Genomic DNA, 20,708 nt, shown 5'->3' on the forward strand with positions numbered 1-20,708 from the left:
GGGGACAAGTAGACTCCAGACTGTTGGTTCAAAAAACCATGAGCTGATTCTCACACTAACGACTGATGAGTATTTCAAAACTAAGTGTGAAAACAAATTAAACCAACAGTGCATTATTGTAAACATAGGTTTCCATTTAGTCCCAGAGAATGACAGCAGGTCTTCAATAAATAGTTCCTATCATGATTAAAGTATCAGTCCCATTCTGAAAAGTGATCATCAAGGACAAGTTCCTAAAAAGGAGTAAGTTTTGAATAGCTCAACATAGATGAGAGACCCTGAATCTCAATTTTCTAAAATTTATTTTAGGTTTTACAGGTTCTACTGGAAAAAGTTTTTTGGTATCAATCTTGGGAACTGTAAGAATGAATTCTTACATGTTAGTAGAATATGTTATTTTTCCAAAAAGGCAAGTAAAATGCCCCAAAGGGGGGGCACCTGGGTGGCTCAGTGGGTTAAAGCCTCTGCCTCTGGCTCAGGTCATGATCCCAGGGTGCTGGGATTGAGCCTCACATTGGGCTCTCTGCTCAGCAGAGAGCCTGCTTCCCTTCCTCTCTCTGCCTGCCTCTCTGCCTACTTGTTATCTCTGTCTGTCAAATAAATAAATAAAAAAATTTTAAAAATGCCCAAAAGGTGTATTCTTTTATTTATAAATGATACATCTTTTACAACCTAGATCAGATTTTTCAAATTTAAGCTGTAATATATTTAGTGAATTGTGAAATCAATTTAGTACATGGTGACTGGGATTCTTAAAAAAAAAAAAAGAGGAAAGAAAAGAAAACACTAATTTCATGTATTAAAGTTAAGGTTTTCATAATATGATTTAGGGAGATAGTGCCTAACACACATTTATTGACTACTGCATGCCAAACACTGAGCTAATAATCCTCACAAACAATGCTGTATAAGGAAACTTTCGTCATTCACATTCTGTGGGTAGGAAAACTTTCCCAAGATAATGAAGGTAGATGAGTGGAAGAGTGAGAATTCGAGCCAGATCTGTGGCACTCAAGGTCACAGGGACATGACTCCTCTGCAGTGAGGCCTCAGTTAAGAATTCAGTCAAGGTCAGTAACCAAGGTTCTAAGCAATGCCCCAGAACTTAGAGGAGTAAACACTACCGCTGATATAGACGATATAATTCGCATCACAAAACATTGTTCTATCCAAGCATTCCTGTCTATGTGTTCATGATGGCTCGTAAGGAAAATAAACCAGAGCTCACTTTAAACTCTGTTTGTTCAGCTTGATCTGTTGACAGTCACGGGGAGACTGACCTGCTGGAGAAACTGGCGGCATAGAATCTGCTTGGAGCTCAGATTCCACCAGCCCTTTTCCTTAGGACAAGGAGATGGTCAAAGCCGCGCATACCCGACATTAGAAACACATGCCATCTATTAGAAAGTAGAACATCTGATCTGAACTGAGAAATCAATTTAACTTAGAGAAAAATTAAAAAAAACAAAGACGCATGGCATCTTCCTAAGTCAACACAGGGTGGTAGAGACAAAAATCTGGAAAACTGACTTTGAAAACAACAGAAGTCACGAAGTAGATTAGGATAGGGGAGCACTTAGGCTAAAAGAAAGAGGGGAGAGAGGAAATGAAGGAAGGAAGGAAGGAAGGAGGGAGGGAGAAAAGGCAGAAAAAGAGAACTCTGCCACTCCATTACTTTGCTGATTCTCTAATATTTTCTGTAGGCCATTTTGCTCTTTCAATACGATAAAATTATCTCTTCATACGTCTTCGTCTGGATTCCATGTAAAGGATATCTCACTCCTAGAAAACACTCCTTCAAATAAGTGACTTTTCCAGGTTGCCACGCTGTTCTCTGCGGCTTGAAAAATAAAGAAGCTAAATCTCCTCAGGAAGAATTACAGACGAGGATAAAAATGCATTGAATGTCTTCACTTATTACCCATCTAGATACCCACACCAAAGTACAGTTACCCGTTACCAAATAGGGCCACACATATTCTAAATTGTATTAAATATACAAATACATATTACTTATATAATTAACATATTTTTTATTTACAATATTCCAACGATATACTATCAGGCAGTAACCACAGTGAAACGGAGCAAAGGGTAACAGTCATTATCTTAACTGAGTGTCACTGACCCGACCTGGTTTAGCTAACTTTCCCATGCACGCAAAACACGTGGATCAGTGATACATATATAGGTTACGGAATGCTATCAGCCACCTTTCTGCTTCCCCCAGTTTAATTTTATACTTCTCAAGAGACAGCTGTATTTGTTCCCGGAGCCATTTATATCAGTAGTACTTATCTTTGTAATTATCCCTATTTAAATATTAGGAATCCAATCAACTATGACTTGTTGCCTCATTGAAGACTTAGATGAATGCTATGGAAGGACTGCATATAAAATGAATTACTATTAAAATAAATGCTTCCGTTCAAGGAGGTATGAGGGAGACAAATATAAAATATAGGAGAGGAAAACTTCATAAAATCCTAAAGGAACTCTGCACTTAGATTGCTTTAAATGGTATCTTTGAGTTCTCATTGTTACTTACAGAAACCCAAACCAAAAGTCATGATTAAGGCATGATGGTCATGATTTGGGGAAGAAATACAACAGGACTCCAATCAGCATACTCCTACTTAAAGCGAAAGTTTTGGCCCTAAAGGAAGAGTAGTGAAGTTGAAATTAAATGCTTACAGAATATATGTGCTGTTTTCATTATTCTCCCTCTGACCCATTCTAGTCATCTAACAGGCTGGCTATCAGCTCTCATGGGTCCATGAGCTGGCTTCCACTGAATTTCGAAATTTAAAAAATATCTTGAAAATATCATACACATTACTATCTTTTGATTTTGAAATAGTTTAACTTTTACATCTTATATAATTACATTTAATTGTAAATCCCCCCCCCCACACACATACCATACCTGTTGAAACCAAATTATATAAATTTTGCATGAGAGCAGATTTAGTAGCACTAAAGTCATCAATCTATTCTGGAGAAATGAAGGGCTTTTAAGCAATCAATTCTCATTCTTGACATCAGTTTAAAGCTATAGATTATATCTTGAGCTCTTAGCATCCTAAAACTTCATTAATCTCTGTCTCAGAGGCAGGAAAGCCTTATTCATGGATTTATTTATAGTCACTATTTATGTTTCACACATTCACTTTGAATCCCACATCAAGAAGAGTGATTTGTGGAATTATTTTTGATTTTGTAATCTTTAATCTATGATAGATGTTCTACCCTAAGCTGCAAAAATGGCTCTGCACCACACAGAATTTTAGATGAAGATTATGAGATTATCCAGTTTAGAATAAAAATTTCCCTCCTGACCTAAATTGGAATGCAGAAGCCATTGTGTGATACCAGAATGTAGGTTCTTAGTATTCTTATTAAGCCATTAAAAAAAAAAACCAACTATGTACTAATCAAATATTCCTCCAATTTTTGTTTATGAAAGTCTTTTCATATAACACTTTCAATGAACATGTCCTAGGGCGTTGTGTATTTTTATTTATTCAAATAGTCTTTTTGAGGTTGGCGGATTGTATCAATGTTACTTTCTAGGTTGTGATATTGTACTGCATATAGTTATGCAAGATGTTATTACCCTTGAGGAAATGAGGCAAAGGTATATATGGTCTTTCTTACAAATGAACATCAATTTACAATGATCTCAAAATTAAAGTGCTAAAAATGTTCTTACCCTACAAAAGTTGACTAGGAGATATTCTAGGCTATAGTTGAAATTCTTGATTTGACTATAATTATTTGTACAATTGTTTGTTCTGAACCAGAGGCAAGTTGCTTTCCTTCTCTGAGCATACCTCCTCTAGGTAAGATGCAAATAATTTCTCAGTTATCGTACTGAATAAATGAGATGACATATATTAAGAACCCAGTACAACAGCAGATGTTCAAGAAACGGCGTGCATTGTTATTATTTATTTAGGTAAGCTGCTTTTTATTTTCCAGCTTGATACAAACTTCCAGTTAAAATACAAGATTAGCTGTATTGACAAGTCAAATGACTAAATCCTCATGTAAGCTAAATCGCATCTTGCCCCAAACTCGTAATACAAAGTTGTGAAAACCAAATGCAAAGGCACCACCAGAAAGTCCAGGATCTTACCAAAAGACTGTATGTCCTTTTAAAGAGTCAAGATCCTTAAATTGCTCCATGACATGGAATTATGCCCTGCCTTCATGCCAAAGAAAGACTGTGGCAAACCACAGGAAACAGTGAAGCCCTTTTATGTAATCAGAAATCCTACTGGAAGAGAAAACATAAACTGTGGATAAATGAAAAGCATCGTCCCCACATTTGGGAAAGTCAATTAAATATGCAGTAGGAATAAACACCTTCCCATTCAGTGTTATTATAACGACCAACTTCAGTCCAACGTGCCCCTCTCACCATGTAGTCATAAAATATTAAACCTTTTGGGGGTTCCAAAGGATGACGAAGCAGCCTGTCAACATGAAATTTGGAGAGAACTCAGGACCCTGCAAAAGACCAAGTGTGAAAGGGATCCCCTGTCTTTAAAATAAAACACTGTATGCCTGGGTGGATTCGTGAGTTCCTTTTTATCGTTTTTACCAGTAATGGGACAAGAATGCCACAAAGCATCACTCATCATATTCCAAAAAGAAAGGAAAATATTTGTGTCAGAATATTGAGACAGCTTCTGAAGCATCTGACCCAAAGGATGTGTCATATATGTTAATACCACTTCTCTCAGGTAAGGGAAGTCAAGTTTTGGCATGCAGTGTCTCTCGAACAATTCACTGTCTTTCACGTGTCTTTTCCTAAAACAACTAATTACAGTTAATGCTATTTCATTAACTTACACCCGACAGGAAAGTGCCTTTTTTTTTTTTTTAAACCCTATCAGAATGTTATTTCTCTAGAAGAAAAGGCATCTCCTCTCTAGCAGTGCTATGGAATTTAAAATCACAATTTCAGAGGAAGCATTAGACACTGCTTACGCTGACTGAGAGCTATCCACACCCATTTCCAATTCCTTTCTCAGATTTTTATTTTAGAGTCTTAGATAATTGTCACATCTTGCCTTTTCCTGTTATTCCTCCAAAGGTGGTGGTGGGGGCCGGGGGTGGGAGGGGGGTTTCACATAAACCTTGGCTTTCTGAAGCAAACCTGCTTTGGAAGTACTTAAGATAATTCATAGAGTCCTTCAAGGCAACAGATGACAGCTTTAATCCTTCTCCTGAGTAACTACTTGCCGTGGAGAAACACAAGGAAAGGTACCAGGCAGGTATTTCTACACTAGCTCTTATTCACCTAAACAAAAGCTGGTTTGATTTAACTGGACTGCAAACACCTAGGCATAGACAAGACCTCTGCCCTGGGGCACTGACACAAAGACATCCTGATTCCGGAATTTCCTCCCTCAGTTCACTGGGGCCTTCAGCAGCCTACAGGCATCACCCTACCAACAGCTGTGACGGAGCATTCCCCTTGTATGTTAGCCCTCAAGATGTGTGTTTCCTTTTCCATTCATTTTAAGGACTATCAAATGCTTACTATATTTCAGTCACTGTGCACAAACCACCTAATTTCAAGCTCAAAATGCCAAGGGTTGTCTATACTTCACTGCACTAATGTTAAGGACATGCTTGATAGAAGACATCCAATTAAGTCTTGTTTTCCTCATTAGGCTTTTCTTCCAATTTTACTTTCTTATTTCTCTGTGTAAACTTTAGCCCTCAAAGTTTCCTTAATAACACTGAATTCTGAATTCTGAAAATTTCTTTGGAGCCGAAAAGACTGCGAGGATACTCACAAGTAATTGTGTCATTTTTCAAGAGTATTGAGATCTGACGGATAAGTGAAATATAATCAGCAAAATACTGACTCCATGTGCACTTTTACCTTTTTTTTTAAATGTGTTTGCTTTGAAAGTAACTTTTAAAGGAACTACGTCTTGTTTGCATTTTAAAGGTAACTGTGGGCAGAAAGTAAAATAAAATCCTCAATATTCATGACTACTATCATTTATTAAAAAAAAAAGATAAATTCTAATTTAGTTCACCAACTTCTCAAGGTGCTAAAGTATCCAAGACATCATAATCCAACAGAAATAATACTTGTGTTTTGTTTTATTTTTTCAAAATTTATTTATTTATTTTTGAGAGAGAGAGAGAGCGCGTGCGAGCACACAAAAGGCGGAGCATACCAGAGGGAGTTGAGGGAGGGGCACATGGAGAGAGAGAATCTTAAGCAGGCTCCATGCCCAAAACGAAGCCTAACACAGGGCTCGATCTCATGACCCAGAGATCATGACCTGAGCCAAAACCAAGAGTTGGATGCTTAACCAATTGAGCCACCCAGGCGCCCCTACTTAGGTGTTTAAATAAGAAAGCAAAGATGGTGAGAGAAAATCTTACATTTGCTTTCCCTTCATCAGTGATCTTCCTACTGTATTTCCTAAATCAGTCTAGCGGCAGCCTGGCTTTACACAGAATTGGGAAAGCCCTACTTAATATCCTCACTTCTACATATGTGATAGTCTCTGAGTTTTAATCTTAAATGGTGATAACATTGCATTATGGGGATTAGAGGGTATAAAAGTGCCCATCAAGCCTAGTACTTCTTTCAATATATGTTCATCATTCTCTTCTGCTTAATTCAACTATTTCCAAGTTGGTATTGAAGTACTCCCTTTCCAAAAAAATGTTTACAATACACTTCAGTTTCAAAAATTAACCTCTTCAAAACTATACTCATTTACATTTCAGTTTTGTCCTAAGAGGATGCAAAATTGATGCTTATATTGTATATAAAATCAGGTTCCTGTGATTTCAAAGTAATCTTAAATAAATAACAATTATGTCATCTTAAAGAGAGGAGCAAACTTTTTAAAGTTCCAGTTTTAATGTTCAAAGCATTCAAATACATTAATAGCATTACTCAAATGGATAAATATATGAAGACTATTTACGAGGATAGCATTTTCTTAAAGGTAAGAATCATATGATTGGTTTCTTTATAACTAACATGTAAAATGTATGAACCAGGAATGGTATGTTAGTGCATACTCCTGGACATAATATTAATATTAAAACAGAGTTCAGGATATGTTAAATAGCTAATCAATATCAAGGCTTATCTAGGCCTCCCTAACATTAAAAAAGGAAATGTGGACATCTAGGCTCTTTCCATAGTTTGGCTATTGTGGACATTGTTGTTATACACATTCGGGGGCACGTGTCCCTTCGGATCACTACATTTGCTGGAGGGGAGGGGGGTGGTAAGGATGGGGTGGCTGGGTGATGGATACTGGGGAGGGTATGTGCTATGGTGAGTGCTGTGAATTATGTAAGACATGAATCACAGACCTGTACCCCTGAAACAGATAATACAGTATATGTTTTTTTTTTGTTTTGTTTTGTTTTTTAAAGATTTTATTTATTTATTTGACAGAGAGAGATCACAAGTAGACAGAGAGGCAGGCAGAGAGAGAGAGAGAGAGAGAGAGGGAAGCAGGCTCCCTGCTGAGCAGAGAGCCCGATGCGGGACTCGATCCCAGGACCCTGAGATCATGACCTGAGCCGAAGGCAGAGGCTTAACCCACTGAGCCACCCAGGCGCCAATACAGTATATGTTAATAAAAAATTTTTTTTAAAGGAAATATGATAGCATAATCATGTAAAGCAACTGCTACGAGAGTATATTTTATCTGGCATGGAAAAATAATGGTGTTGTTCCTTCAAGTCAATGACAGAGCATAGCACGTGGCATATACTATGCCTACAATATACTGTAAAGAGTTTCCGAGTGTTTTGTTGATCAAATATAAACTTAGTGTTTGATAAGAACACTGCTATACGAACAGAGGGAAAAAAAGGTGGTGATTTTAGCTCTGTTCTCTCCTAAAATGATTGATTCTGAAGGTATTTCTTTAAATGCATAATTCTTTAAGGCCAAAGAAAATCAGAAAAGAGTCAACAGTGATAAAATTTAAGAAACTGAAAGGTAGGTAGAGGTGCAGTCATTGAATCAATGGGCCAAAATTTACCAGGGGAGAGAATCAGGAAATGACCTGACTTTCATGAAAGAGCAACAAAAAAGCTCTGGGATCTGGTGGCAACAGGTACGTGTGGAAGTGGGAAGGACGGTGGAACTAAAAACAGGAACACCGGTTGAAAATGATGACACTGTTTGACACTCCAAATCTGTTTCCCTGTAGTGGCAGAAGATGGATTTATTCCCTGCTCAAATTTGTTCCCTGAACAGAATAAAATTGAGGATTTATGGACTGGGGAACCGAATCAGAGTTGGGAGCAGTGATATTATTCTGAATACGGGAGTATGGAGGGGGTTGAGGAAATGTCTGAGACTCTCAGTCTTAATCCACTGAGCTCTCATTTCAGAGAACTGGCAGCCAGGATTAGACCCTTAGAAAAGAGATTTGGGGAATCAGGGGGCTTTCAAGGAACTGACCCTGCCATCTCACAATACAGCGAAGACTGTAGTCAACAAACTCATCCACAGGCACAGAATGTCCAGTTAGTTTTTAAGTGGCCTCCTAGAATTCTAGTCTTAGCCAAGTATTCATCTAGGGTTGAGGGTTAAATAAAGGAATTTTCAGTTATTCGAGCCCACAAAATTTTATATCTTATGCTCCTTTTTCTCGGGAAATTCATGGGGGTTTTACATTCTTCCCAAACAGGAAATGAACAAGAGAGAAGACAAGAGATCCTGAAAACAAGGGATCTAATCCTACAAAATGGCAAAGGGAATACTCAGGATAATGATGGGGTGGGGATGGGCATGGGGGAGACCCCCCACCCAGGATGACAGCTGCGTGGCAGGTCTAAATGGTAATCAGTCTAAATTGAAGTAGACCAGATTGTTTCAGCAGAGATTTCTTTTGGTCGATAAAATTATAAGAAAACACAAATGTGTCTGGCTGTATCTGAGGGAGATTTACACAATTAGAGGCACAGTTTGGGGTTGAATGAGTGATAAATACATAGAAAGCTAAGCAAACCAAGAAATAACACAACTCTAGGGAAAACGAAGTAGAATAAGGCAGGAAAGGAAACACAGTCCTATTATACTTCATGGCTCAGTTGTGAACCATGATCCCATGGTCACCATAATGTACACAATGGATTTGAATCTTGATAGAATCAGGATACACTAGAGGAGGCAGTGATGGGATGTGTCTGTACATGTGGTAAAAGCAGGAGGATGGAAGAAAGTGAACACCTCACCCTCCAGAGAATGAAGTCAATGACGATCATAGATCATTCTTAAAGCCAAAAATTCAAGAAGCGGCAACAAAAGCATGTTACAGGAAGGTAGAAAGCTCAATTCTAAAGGAATCGGTTAAAAGAACTGGAAGCACTTGCCTCCAAGGTACAGGAAAATAGTTTGCAGAGCAAAGTGGGGGCAACTGCTATTTTTGTAACAAGCCTCAGAGAAATATTTGTGTCTTAAAACTATGTGTAGCTGTAACTCAGACAAAAATTAAAATGACATGTGAAAAATGTGTATGAGGAGATTGAAAGGAGATTTCTTGATGATTGGGACAATCTTATTTTACTAATAATAGTTCCTTACACTGCAGAACAAATGAAGATCTAGTCTAGAACTGTGTCTCAGTGCTGGAGCTATGCCATATGTGAATTATCAGACAAGCCTGGTGTTGAACTGGAAAACAAGGCAGAGTGTCATTTGTTCTGGTTGCATGGGTAAGAGATACCGGCAGTTGACAGAATGGATAAGCTTCAGTACATAGCTTAGAAAACTCAGTACAATAAATGCAAGTATTACCAAATTGAAATCTAGCCATCTAATTCTATGAGAAAGGCCCACTTTTTTTTTGCAATCCTGTTAAAAAAAAACCAACAAAAACAAACAAACAAACAAAAACAAACCAAAAAAACCACCAAGAAAAACCCAGAGAACACATGGGTATATTAGCAAGAAAATATTCATGCAGAATTTCCAATCTGCTCCCCCCAAATATTCATGTTTGTTTGAAAATGAAAAGTACCTCCCCAACATCTTGTAATAAAACCTTTGCATCTGCTTAGTTTATAGTCTACAGCAATTTCTCACCACAAATTCAATGTGAGAACATCTTGTATCAGAATCTCCAAGCATGTTTGATGAAAATGCAGATAACTGGGCACTATTCCAGATAAGGAGAATCGTAATCTCTGACATCTGATAATATTGTTTTTAATAAACTCTTCAGGGATTTTTAATAATATATTTGATATCAAACCTATACTAAGCCTCTCCCAGGGTTTTTGTTTGTTTGGCCATTTGTTTTTTCTTTTAATCTGAGAGTTATAATATCTCTCTGCTTCCACCAATTGCCTCTTTCTTCAAATCGTTCCAAACCACTTATATTACACTTACTCATGTAGTGTATTTATATAGGTATATAGGGGTGTGTGTGTGTGTGTGTGTGTGTGTGTGTGTGTGTGTGTTACATTTTTCCCCCTCAAAACAAGGTAAGTTCTCAGAGACCTAGGGCAATGCCATATACATTTTTTAATTTTCTCACAACAAAATATCTCCTCAAATAATTCTTCAATGCCTTTGAAAGACTTAACAGGAAAATAGAAGAGGATACTGAGGACAAAGCATTTATTCTACCATTTTCAGTTGCAACAAACTTCTAGAGAATAATTCCACAGGTTTGGGTCCATAGTAACTCTAAGCTTTTAAGTCTTTGTGGCTTTAGATATAAAACATGAGTTAATCAAACTTCAAGCTTTCCTAAATTCTTATTTATAACCCTTTGTATTTCAACTCAGTCTGTCTGTCGTCTACCATTCCTGCAGGAGAACCAACTGCCTTTTTATTTCTAACTACAAATCATACCATCTGTGAAATTCTTTCTAAGGTAGCTAGGAATTAACTGGAACAAAAAGAGTCAGTAGAAATGGAAGAGAGACCATGATCTTCACGTGAAAGAGAGCACTGTGTCCATGGGGTAGAAATTGTTAGAAAAATACATTAAACAGCTCTTAGCCTTTAAGGAAAAGCTTAGTCTCTGCAGCAATTGTGTAATTTCTTTGATGTAATAAAATACTGTCATCTCTAGACTCCTTGCGTAAATATACAGTTACATTGTATATTTTAATAAAAACCTAATCACTCAAAAAGTGTTTCAGACATCGGTATAGACATGAAGTACTTGAAATAACTTCTTTCATTCTCTAAATACTGCAAAAAATTCAAAGAACAATTTTTTTTCTCTTAATTCTCTCTTAAGGTAAATAAAAATTTATTTTAAAGGTTTACAACCTAAATTTTTCACTCATTAAAACTGGTTTAATACAATATAGGAATGCAGTGCAATTTGTTATGAAGATCTGCAATTTTTAAAAAATCTTGACATTCTAACACTGAATTTGTTTCCTATGGAGCTATGGAGTTGGGGTTACGATACTGCTCTAAGGATTTTTATTCCAGGTATGCTGCTTTATTTTTCCTCTAAGAAAATGAATTTGATATCTTGTTTGAGAGTTACTTAGAATTTTTCTTAACCTGAACATAAAAGCAAATTTGGCCTTCAGTTAAGACTTTTCCTTACATGATATTAACAGTGAAATAACCTACTGGCACATGCCAGAAGGGACTGAAAAAATAGCCCCCTCCTCCTTTCTCCCTCCAACTTCAATATTCACTGAGCTGCTTTGTTCTCTGTATCCCGCATAATTAATAACTACTTTGGCAATCAGTCATGCATTCCTTAATGGCACCTCAGGCATCAAGTGTCCTTCTAAGCCTTCCCCACAGAAACCATACACCCTTCTATAGTGCATACTGGCCAGGCACTGACTTAACTCTGGACAAGTCATTTACAAAATCACTATTAAGGAAAACCCATAGTTGGGATTATAAAGTGGCTACAATACTTGCATGCCATTCTCTAGCATTATTTAATCTCTGGGTATAAGTTTACAAAAAGGAATTAAAAAAAATGTGAGTCCAAACAACTGTTGCTAACCAGTGAAAAAAAGAAAATAGCAAAGAACAGGAAAAATTGAGAAGCAACCTAAAAGATGAGTTTCACGGGTTGCTGTGAGTTAAAAGAGCCTTCAGTTCATTCATCATCCCACACTCTCCTCTTTTCAGACAATAAAGGCAAGAAGATAAAAATATATGGAGTCAATTAGTATGGTAGCTTTAACATGTACTTCTCTTAATCTAAACCGATCCATTTATTAAATGAAAAATGCGAATAAATGAATTGCTGAAAATATTGTTATTACTTCTGGTCCAAAGCTTAGATTAAAACTCCTGAAAAAACATTATATTCAACAACAGTGTTTTAAAAGAAATCAATGGTGTTTTAATCATTCCTCAAAATTTTAACCAGATTGGAGAGAGAGAAAAAAATTCCCAAATCTCATAACCATTTTAAAACATATATATTACAAACAACATATACTCAAGAGGAAATAGTTCTTTATGCAAAGAATAAAATCACTAAAAATATTCATATTTGGATTTGTATCTTTTATTTAAAAATAAGCAATTTTTGAAGTAATTTTTGAAGTAATTGATTTAAATATGCAATATTTTTATATTAAGGTTTATTATTATTTTTTTAAATAAATAAACTTTTAATAAGGTCTTTTGATGCTAGGAGAAAAGATGCTATTTTTCAACTCTGTAGATTTTTTAACATTTTAAAATAATGGTGCTTACACTATAGTACACAGAGTAAAACATACATAATCTATTATAAATTACTCTAAAATTAAACAAGAAATTTTCTTTGTAAGAGATCTGAAATGTGTGCTGGGCTCTCAATGTGTGTGGCCTCCAAACAGAAACAAGCTTGCACTGTTTTATTTCAGTTTTGCTTCATTTCTTCCCAAACAATCTCTCACTGCTAATCTACCAGCCCCCCCTTTTTTTAAGCATGAAGGAAAAAAGAATCAAAGACATTATTAACCCCTTATGCACAATCATGAAAGCTGCATATATACTGTTTGACATCAATTTGCATGGACTTATTTTTCTTTCTTTATTAATGGGGCATAATTGGGGAGTCTATTATTTCCATAAATGATTCTTGAAAATAACATTGAAATGCTACATTTTAAATTTATACAGTGAATCCAGTATTTTTTTTTTTAAGCTATAAACAACTAGCTACTATTTCAGGTAAACATCTCATGCTAAAGATTTTTCTAAAGTAAAACTCAGCCTATAATATCAACTTAAAATAGTAAAGTGCAAAGATAAATTTTATTTATGTTTTACTCTAAGGTATCTAGGAATCAAGAAAATGACACTGAAATCTTAATACAAAAAAACAGTGTAACTACATCTAAAAGAATACATAAAATCTTTATTAAATCAACATCGCTTTTTTCAAAGTAATAAATAATCTCTTGTTTTACCTATATGCACTCTCATTCATTCGTCTGGGGATAAGAGTGAGTAAATCATCTGACAATGGTGAACTTGGTTTTTAATGACAACATGTGTATGGCAACAATGTTTCTGAAAATTTTAAAACTACTACTGCTAAGATACATACTGTCTAAGATTGGTATAGAATCAACCAACCTTAAAGGTTGACTAGAATCAGACATATCCGTTCATGTTTCCAAAGAAGGCTGCCCAGTGATCTCCCTTACTTGTAAACTATAAAAAATATTAAAATAGAATTTCTCCATAATTGTTCCAGAAAAAAAATGGATTAAACTCAAAGTTTCTGTTGGTTTTTGAATAGCTGCAAAATATGAAGTTAGTTATAAAAAGCAGATAAGTATGATTATACACAGTAATGGTTATAATGTCGTTAAGTATGCACCAATGTCTTTACTGCAAATGTTCCGTTCCCCACCAGAAAGCGAGAGAGGCAGAGAGAGAGAGGGAGAGACCAGTTTTACCATATCATGAATGGGAGAATACCTGGTGTCATTACTGCAGTTCACCAGTGCTCTAGTTTATGAATTAGCAACATTACACAACAGTAACAAGGGTAACAGAGTACATGAAAGTCAGTGCCGCTCCACATTTAGACAACTCTGAGGGGAACTGGCTGAACTTCCATGAGGCACTAGTGAGCAGCCGCAATGTGTCTGGCATTGTGCTAGGCACTCAGCAGCAAACCTCAATTCGGTAAGTTAGTAGTCCATTAAGGACTTGGGATTCACATCATTGCATCATTTGTATCATGACAAAATTAAGAAACCAAGTGGCCAGTGGTCCCTAAAGATCCTATTTTGCTGTGGCGGGTTGCATTCAATTAGACCAATGCCTCTGGGAAGCTGGGTGTGCTAATTATGAAGTTAATCCTGGGGGGGGAGCGGAATCAGAGATGATCCAGGGGTTGGAGGGCACGTGCCCTTGAGCAAATGCCAAAAGAACTTTTAAGTCTCTTCTTGAAAAGGCAAATTTTCTTCCCTTAGGCTTTCATTCATTGATACACAGAAAGGGTTGATGGATTGTTGCCCTGTTAGTAATAATGTTGTGGAGAGGAGAGGCATGGAGAGAGGGATGTCATTTAGCAATACACAATAATAATTCAAAACATTCTGGAAGGCTTAACAGCAAAACCACTTGTCAAATTTTCACTAACCAAATCTCAGTTTTCTACAGGAATGATGGACAGCAGGAGGGTGGCTGTGTGGGAGAGAGGGAAACATGGAACCAAGACAAAGAATAGGTGAAGAAAAGGCAGATAAATTGCCAAAATAAATTTAACAGAACCGAAGCTTGTGAGATTACAAAAATCATGTATCAATAATCACCCCAGAGAACATTCTGGCAAAATTAAGATCACCAAATCACACCTTATTAGGCAATGCAGGACTATGCTGTCACATTATCTTGTTTCTTGCAGTCCAATGGCTGCTGTTTTGTCCTAAGCATGAGGCAAATTAAAAAAATATTTCCTATGTCGTATTTCTACATATCTCCATTTTCTGCAGCCCATCACGGGTCAACTTGGGTACCACACAAAACGTGGCTCCGTAGATGCCGGGAGAATGTCAATTCGCAGACTACCAAAACCCACATTTGCAATTTTATCAAAGGATTACAGCAACTATTGAAAAATGCACTGAATTTAATTTTAATGATGTAACCGGTGATACAGCTTTCTTCTAAAGTCTCTCAGAAGCAGTTTCTGATCTTAATCACAATAAATCTCCAGAAGCAGGTCAAACCACATGGCAGAGCCCTTTTGAGTCAAGAGGATGGGTAATACTTACTGCAGATCCTTATGGTGCTTTATCTCATTTCAAGGCTCAGGAACCTGCTTTACGCTCAGCGATAAAAATACACGTGTCAGTGAATCATCTGTTAGTTAAGCTGGAGTGAGTGAGCAGTATGATCAACTCAGCATTCAAGTACTTATTGAGAGCCTGTAATGTACCCAGAACTGAGTACAACACTATAAATTTCCTTTACATTTATCTTTACATAAGATATGGATTTATTTAATCCACATAATTCCTGGGTTATCCAACTAACTAACCCATCCAGTCATAAAATTAGGAAAAGACAACCCTTGGTGTTGACATATGTACATATATTTTAGCTTAATATATGTATTAATCTGTAGCATGATAGCGAATTGCTAGCTATAAACATCTAAATTAATACAATATGAAAAGAACAATTTATTTAACATATAAATATCTTCTCAGCTTCAAATTTATTTTTGTCACACGTTTGGGATAAATACCCTTTATTTTATGTATTATTTTAAACATTTTTATCTATTTATTGCATCATACCCAGAATACTGAAAACCCATTTACTATTTTTCTCAAATTGCTTACAGTAATTCTGAAGTATTCATACAAAGATGCCACCTAGTATGCTTTTTAAATATGATCAATAATATCACCATTTAAAATAACATAGAAAATAAGATCTTCAATGATTTTGACAGAAGGTTTAGCAAACCAGCAGGCACACTGGCAACACAACAGGGTGTGGGGTACATGCATTAAAACCTGTGCTTTTTCTGGGTATAAGAACAATGCACACAGCAAGCTAGCAATTCGTGAAGCCAATTAGGAAATATGGAATCAATATTAAAATTTGTATATTATATTCATATTGTAATGTTAAGGTGAAGTTTCCTTTTTTGGTTGCTCAGTATGCTCTGGGCATGAAATAAAGGGTACAAGCAATCAGGATATAACTAAAATTATAGTAATAATTATAATAAGGCAAAGTAGATTTCTTAAATTCCCGTGAGAATTTCAAAACATCTTTTTTGAAACAAAAGAGCCAGAAATATTATTTAAGCAGGGTAAGTAGGAAAATAGAGATAACTACTTTTTAAGATGTATTTTACTATAACATTGATAACATTAAAAATAATAGTAAATTTATCTTTCTCAATAAAAAGAAAAAGGTTATGCACGTATTCATAAACAACACATTTAAAAAATATTTTTCAGAAGGTTCAGGTAAGGAATGATGCCACCTTAACTGGAGGGGAACAGTAAGACAGCAAATTAAGAACATGAACTTCTAGCGCAATTACAGACATGAATCTAGCTAAAATGGCATTAATGTCAAATCATGCTGGCTTTCTAGTTCTCCAATGTATTTATTCCAAATATACAAGTGAATTTGAAAATTAAAACCATTACAATCCCGTGTTAAGCTTCAAAGTTTCCATCTTTAAAGTGAGAGTAACAGGTAGCAAAATGCAAAGGGGTATCATATAAGAAAGGTCTCCAGAAAAGCTAGAAAACTAAAATCGTATTTTATCATTTAATATGATTCAAACTTGAAATTCAGGAAGACATTATACGGTCCAAATTTTGATGGTGATCCAAATGCTATGAGTAATAAATACACAGATTTTCCCTTTTTTTTTTTTTTTTCCGGAGAAAATGTTACCCACATATGTGATTTCCCATAAATACTGAAATATCAGTGAGTTGTGGGGGAATGGATATGATGTAATCTCCTAAATGTTGTAAAAAACAAGTTATCTCATTGCACTGAAAAAGGTATTTCACCGGGCTAATGATCTATAGTAAGGAATTCAAGTTATTTGTGATACCACAGTGATGTTTATGGATAAGAAAAAAATCAAGCGAAGGAAAGGTCTTTGTTTTTTGTTTTTCCTGATCCTTTTTAAAATAAGCACACAGAACAGTAACTCAATTAAATAAGGAAATCTCTAAGTGATACTTACTGGCACGACAATGTTGTAGTGGATGCAGAACCCGGGTTCAGAAGGAAAATATTCATCAGATACAAATCTTATCCTGATTTGATTTCCTTTAGAAATCTGTTTTCCTGGCACAGTTCCAGAACCACACCAGCGCCCTAATATAGTTCCATCACTGGGTTCTTCAACTTCTACAAAGTCATACCTGCAAGACACAAAGACAAAAGAGACATAAAGTCCTATGATCTGCTATTGTAGCAATTCAAAGTCCACGATCATGGATCCAATGAATCTATCTATGGACCAGAGCCAGGAGTCCATTCCATATTTAACTGGGTAAATATAATAAAATAGTCCAAAGAAGAGATACAACTGAAAATGCATTCTCTGTTAAAGGAAAATGAGTCTTCTACTCTAGGCCTTCCATAAAACTGTTAATGAACTTCAAATTCACTGAACAGCCATCTCAACACTTAAATATTTTGTATGCAGCAACCATAGCTGACATTCAGTTTGTGAATTATTCCATTTAATTTCCATATGGACATGACAGTTGTACTCTAATCTTAATTGCTATTATCACTGCCCATTACTTTCTGACAGTAACACTTTCACCCTAGGCAGACTCCCTGGCTCCCTTTCCTGATCCAACGCAAGCTTTTCTAGAGCCACATCCTTACACATACATCCTTCAAATCTTGCTTTGTACCAGTCTGCTTCTGTGAGAACTTTCTGGTGTTCTCAGCTCACCGCCATCTTTCTGTTTGTGATAAACACTTATTTTCAATATTCACTATATATGAAAGTGATCCATTTTCTATTCTTTTTTTTTTTTAAGATTTTATTTATTTGAGAGAAAGAAGGAGAGTGAGCAAGAGAGAAAGAAAGGGAGCAAGAGAGAGCATGTTAGAGTGGGAGGAGAGGCAAAGGGAAAGGAAGAAATAGATGCTCCACTGAGCAGGGAGTGGGACATAGGACTTGATCCCAGGACCATGAGACCACGACCTGAGCCGAAAGCAGACACTTAACCAACTGAGCGGCTCAGGCACCCCCAACACGTGATCCATTTTCTTAGTCTCTTAAATCCTTGAAGAAAGTAATTGATTTTTATATTCTTTGAGTTCACACTGCACTATACACAGTATCTTAAACATAAGGAATAAATAATATTTTGCCAACAAATGTTAATTTTGGTTCGGAAGGCTTCAATCAGTGGTACTCATGAAGAGCAGTATTGTCTCTTAAGAAAACATTTCAGAAGTGACCTGTAGAGGCATTCTCAGCTATATTGAGGTTAGGAGTGAAGTGGGCACTATGACATGTAATAGGCAAGGTCCAGGGATTTCAACGATGGGAAGTTCAACAACAATGGGAAGTCCAAGAAGTCTGTCTCTGCCCCATGTTCTCTGAGCCTTCCAAATAGTTCACTAGACATTCATTTGGCAAAATTTCTGATATAGCTCATTGAGTTTGGAAACTAGTAATTATCTCACATACAAACACAAATATATTTTGCAGTTTTAGTTAAAACCAAATTTTCCAGAAATTAAGCTATTGAGTAAGTTGAAGAAAGTTTCCATGTTTTGGAACTTTACCAAGAATTACTATTTGGAAAAACATATCATGAACAGGAACACTGCTTATACTATCTGTACAATTAAAACAATTAAACATACACATATTCATCTGTACCTATAACGGTCATATTCATAATGAGTCTACTTAAAAGATGCAAGCATCTGACCACTTTTATTTTCCTAGTGTAACTGTGCATGTGTCCTTATGTATTTAAATCCACTATTTTCATAGAACTTACTTTGCTATTTCTGGTTTCTGTAGCACACATGCCATTGTATTTATATTTTAAACAACTGTGCACATAAATAGATGATTGCTTCCATAAACTCATTTCAGAATACTAAAGAGGATACTGTAAAACTTTTCTTAAAATGTAGGTAGGTCTGACATGGTTGAAAATCGCCGGTGGATTCTTCCAAAAATCTAAAGTTAGCAGATGTTAGACAACTAAAAATAATGTATATTATGCAGTATTGAATTTACAGAAAAAAATTGGTGAAAATTATATACAAAGTATCTAACAGGCCAATTCTACTTATTCATCTTCATCCTGAAGAAGTATCCAGAACTGTCGTATGACATGTAACTTAACCTGTTTCAGCCTCATTTTCCTTGGTCTTACATTGACGACAACACTACTTAGTTCACAGGGATGTCTTAAGACAGCACACCTGTGTAGAACCTAAAACAGGGCTGGCACACAGCTGCCGTTCAATAAAACTGTCCTTCATCTCCACCCGTCATCCCTTGTCCCCACCTTCACATGAACTTTTAATATAACCTTTGGAGTTTGAAAACAATAAATAAAACTCAAATACAAAGGACAGACTATCTGCTCTACCACGTGATGAGTCTGGGGTCATCAATGACTAATGTGTAAGTCAACCAGTATCACCGTATTAGGAGTTCGGTGTATGGGTGTGGTGGGACCGAAAAGGGGCGTGCTCAGAGGTCAGAAGAGTTGGGTAGAACAGACCTAAGTAGTTATTTCAGATATACTTGGTACAGAAGTGGACAGCTACCACGTGATATGAAAGGATAATTTTTACATCAAGACTGTTTACATGTGAAACAAAGCTTTTATTCAGAGAGTATCTCTTTGTGCTTGGGGGGGTTTTTTGCCTAAACCTCTATAATGTAGGTTACCACCATTGTAAGCTCGAAGAAAGCCAGATTTCAGACCTGCTTGATCATTCTGTAAGCATTTATGAAGTGCTGACTTGGTGCAAAGCTAGATTCTTAGGATACAAAGATGAAACTATAGCTTCTTTGGGCTCAGGGCCCATAAAACACTTTGGTAAGTGCTCCAATGAGAGTGCGTAGGAAATACTGTGGAATACTGGCAGAGTAGGAGTAATTCTATACAGTGAGATTAGGGTCAGCTTACAAAGGAACATTTGGGCTGTCAGTGGGTACTGAATGACCAGGGGTGAAAAAAGGGGAAATGGAAATGCACTGTAGTGAGAAGTACAATACGTAAGATGCAGAAAGAGGGGGCCAGGCATGGTGGGCGGTGAGTGGAGGGCAGGAAACAAAGAAGCAGATGAAGATCAAGCCGGAAAAATAGGTGTAGGTGGAAAGGCCTGGGTACTTCAGAGTCAGATGTTGGAGTATTTGTAGGCCAATGTTGCAAACAGGTCAGCACAGTTTTAATAAGCTCTATGTTTCTTTCCAAAATTTATATCAACATTCCAAAAAGTGGAATTTCACAGGGAAGTCTGAATTTCTGCTTTTTTTTTTTTTAATTAAATTTAAAGATCTGGTAATACTAAATATCATTAGCCCTGGTATGACTCCTCAGATCTCCGGAATTGGTGTCACCTCCAGGAGAGGTGGTATCTTCCATTTCCTGCCTTAACCCTAACATCTATGTGCTAGGAACACAGTAAGAGCAGTATTGCTATCTGATGAACCAAGGAATGAATACTGAACCTTCATTCCTTCACAGCAGCTGAGACTGGGACCAGGCGGAAA

At 36.4% G+C, this 20,708-nt stretch overlaps 1 protein-coding gene across 1 annotated transcript in view; it reads right to left on the minus strand.

Annotated features, from left to right (window-relative positions):
- The window catches only part of LOC111155335 (platelet derived growth factor C), a 196,911-nt gene that overhangs the window by 36,540 nt on the left and 139,663 nt on the right, over positions 1 to 20,708 (minus strand). Inside the window, exon 3 of the mRNA XM_022515489.1 lies at positions 17,181 to 17,361. Within this exon, the coding sequence (XP_022371197.1) occupies positions 17,181 to 17,361 (181 nt within the window). The remainder of the gene's footprint in view (positions 1 to 17,180; positions 17,362 to 20,708) is intronic.

This window comes from Enhydra lutris, unplaced genomic scaffold, assembly GCF_002288905.1.
Source record: "Enhydra lutris kenyoni isolate GAN:26980312 unplaced genomic scaffold, ASM228890v2 scaffoldscaffold3, whole genome shotgun sequence".
NCBI classification, from domain to species: Eukaryota; Metazoa; Chordata; class Mammalia; order Carnivora; family Mustelidae; genus Enhydra; species Enhydra lutris.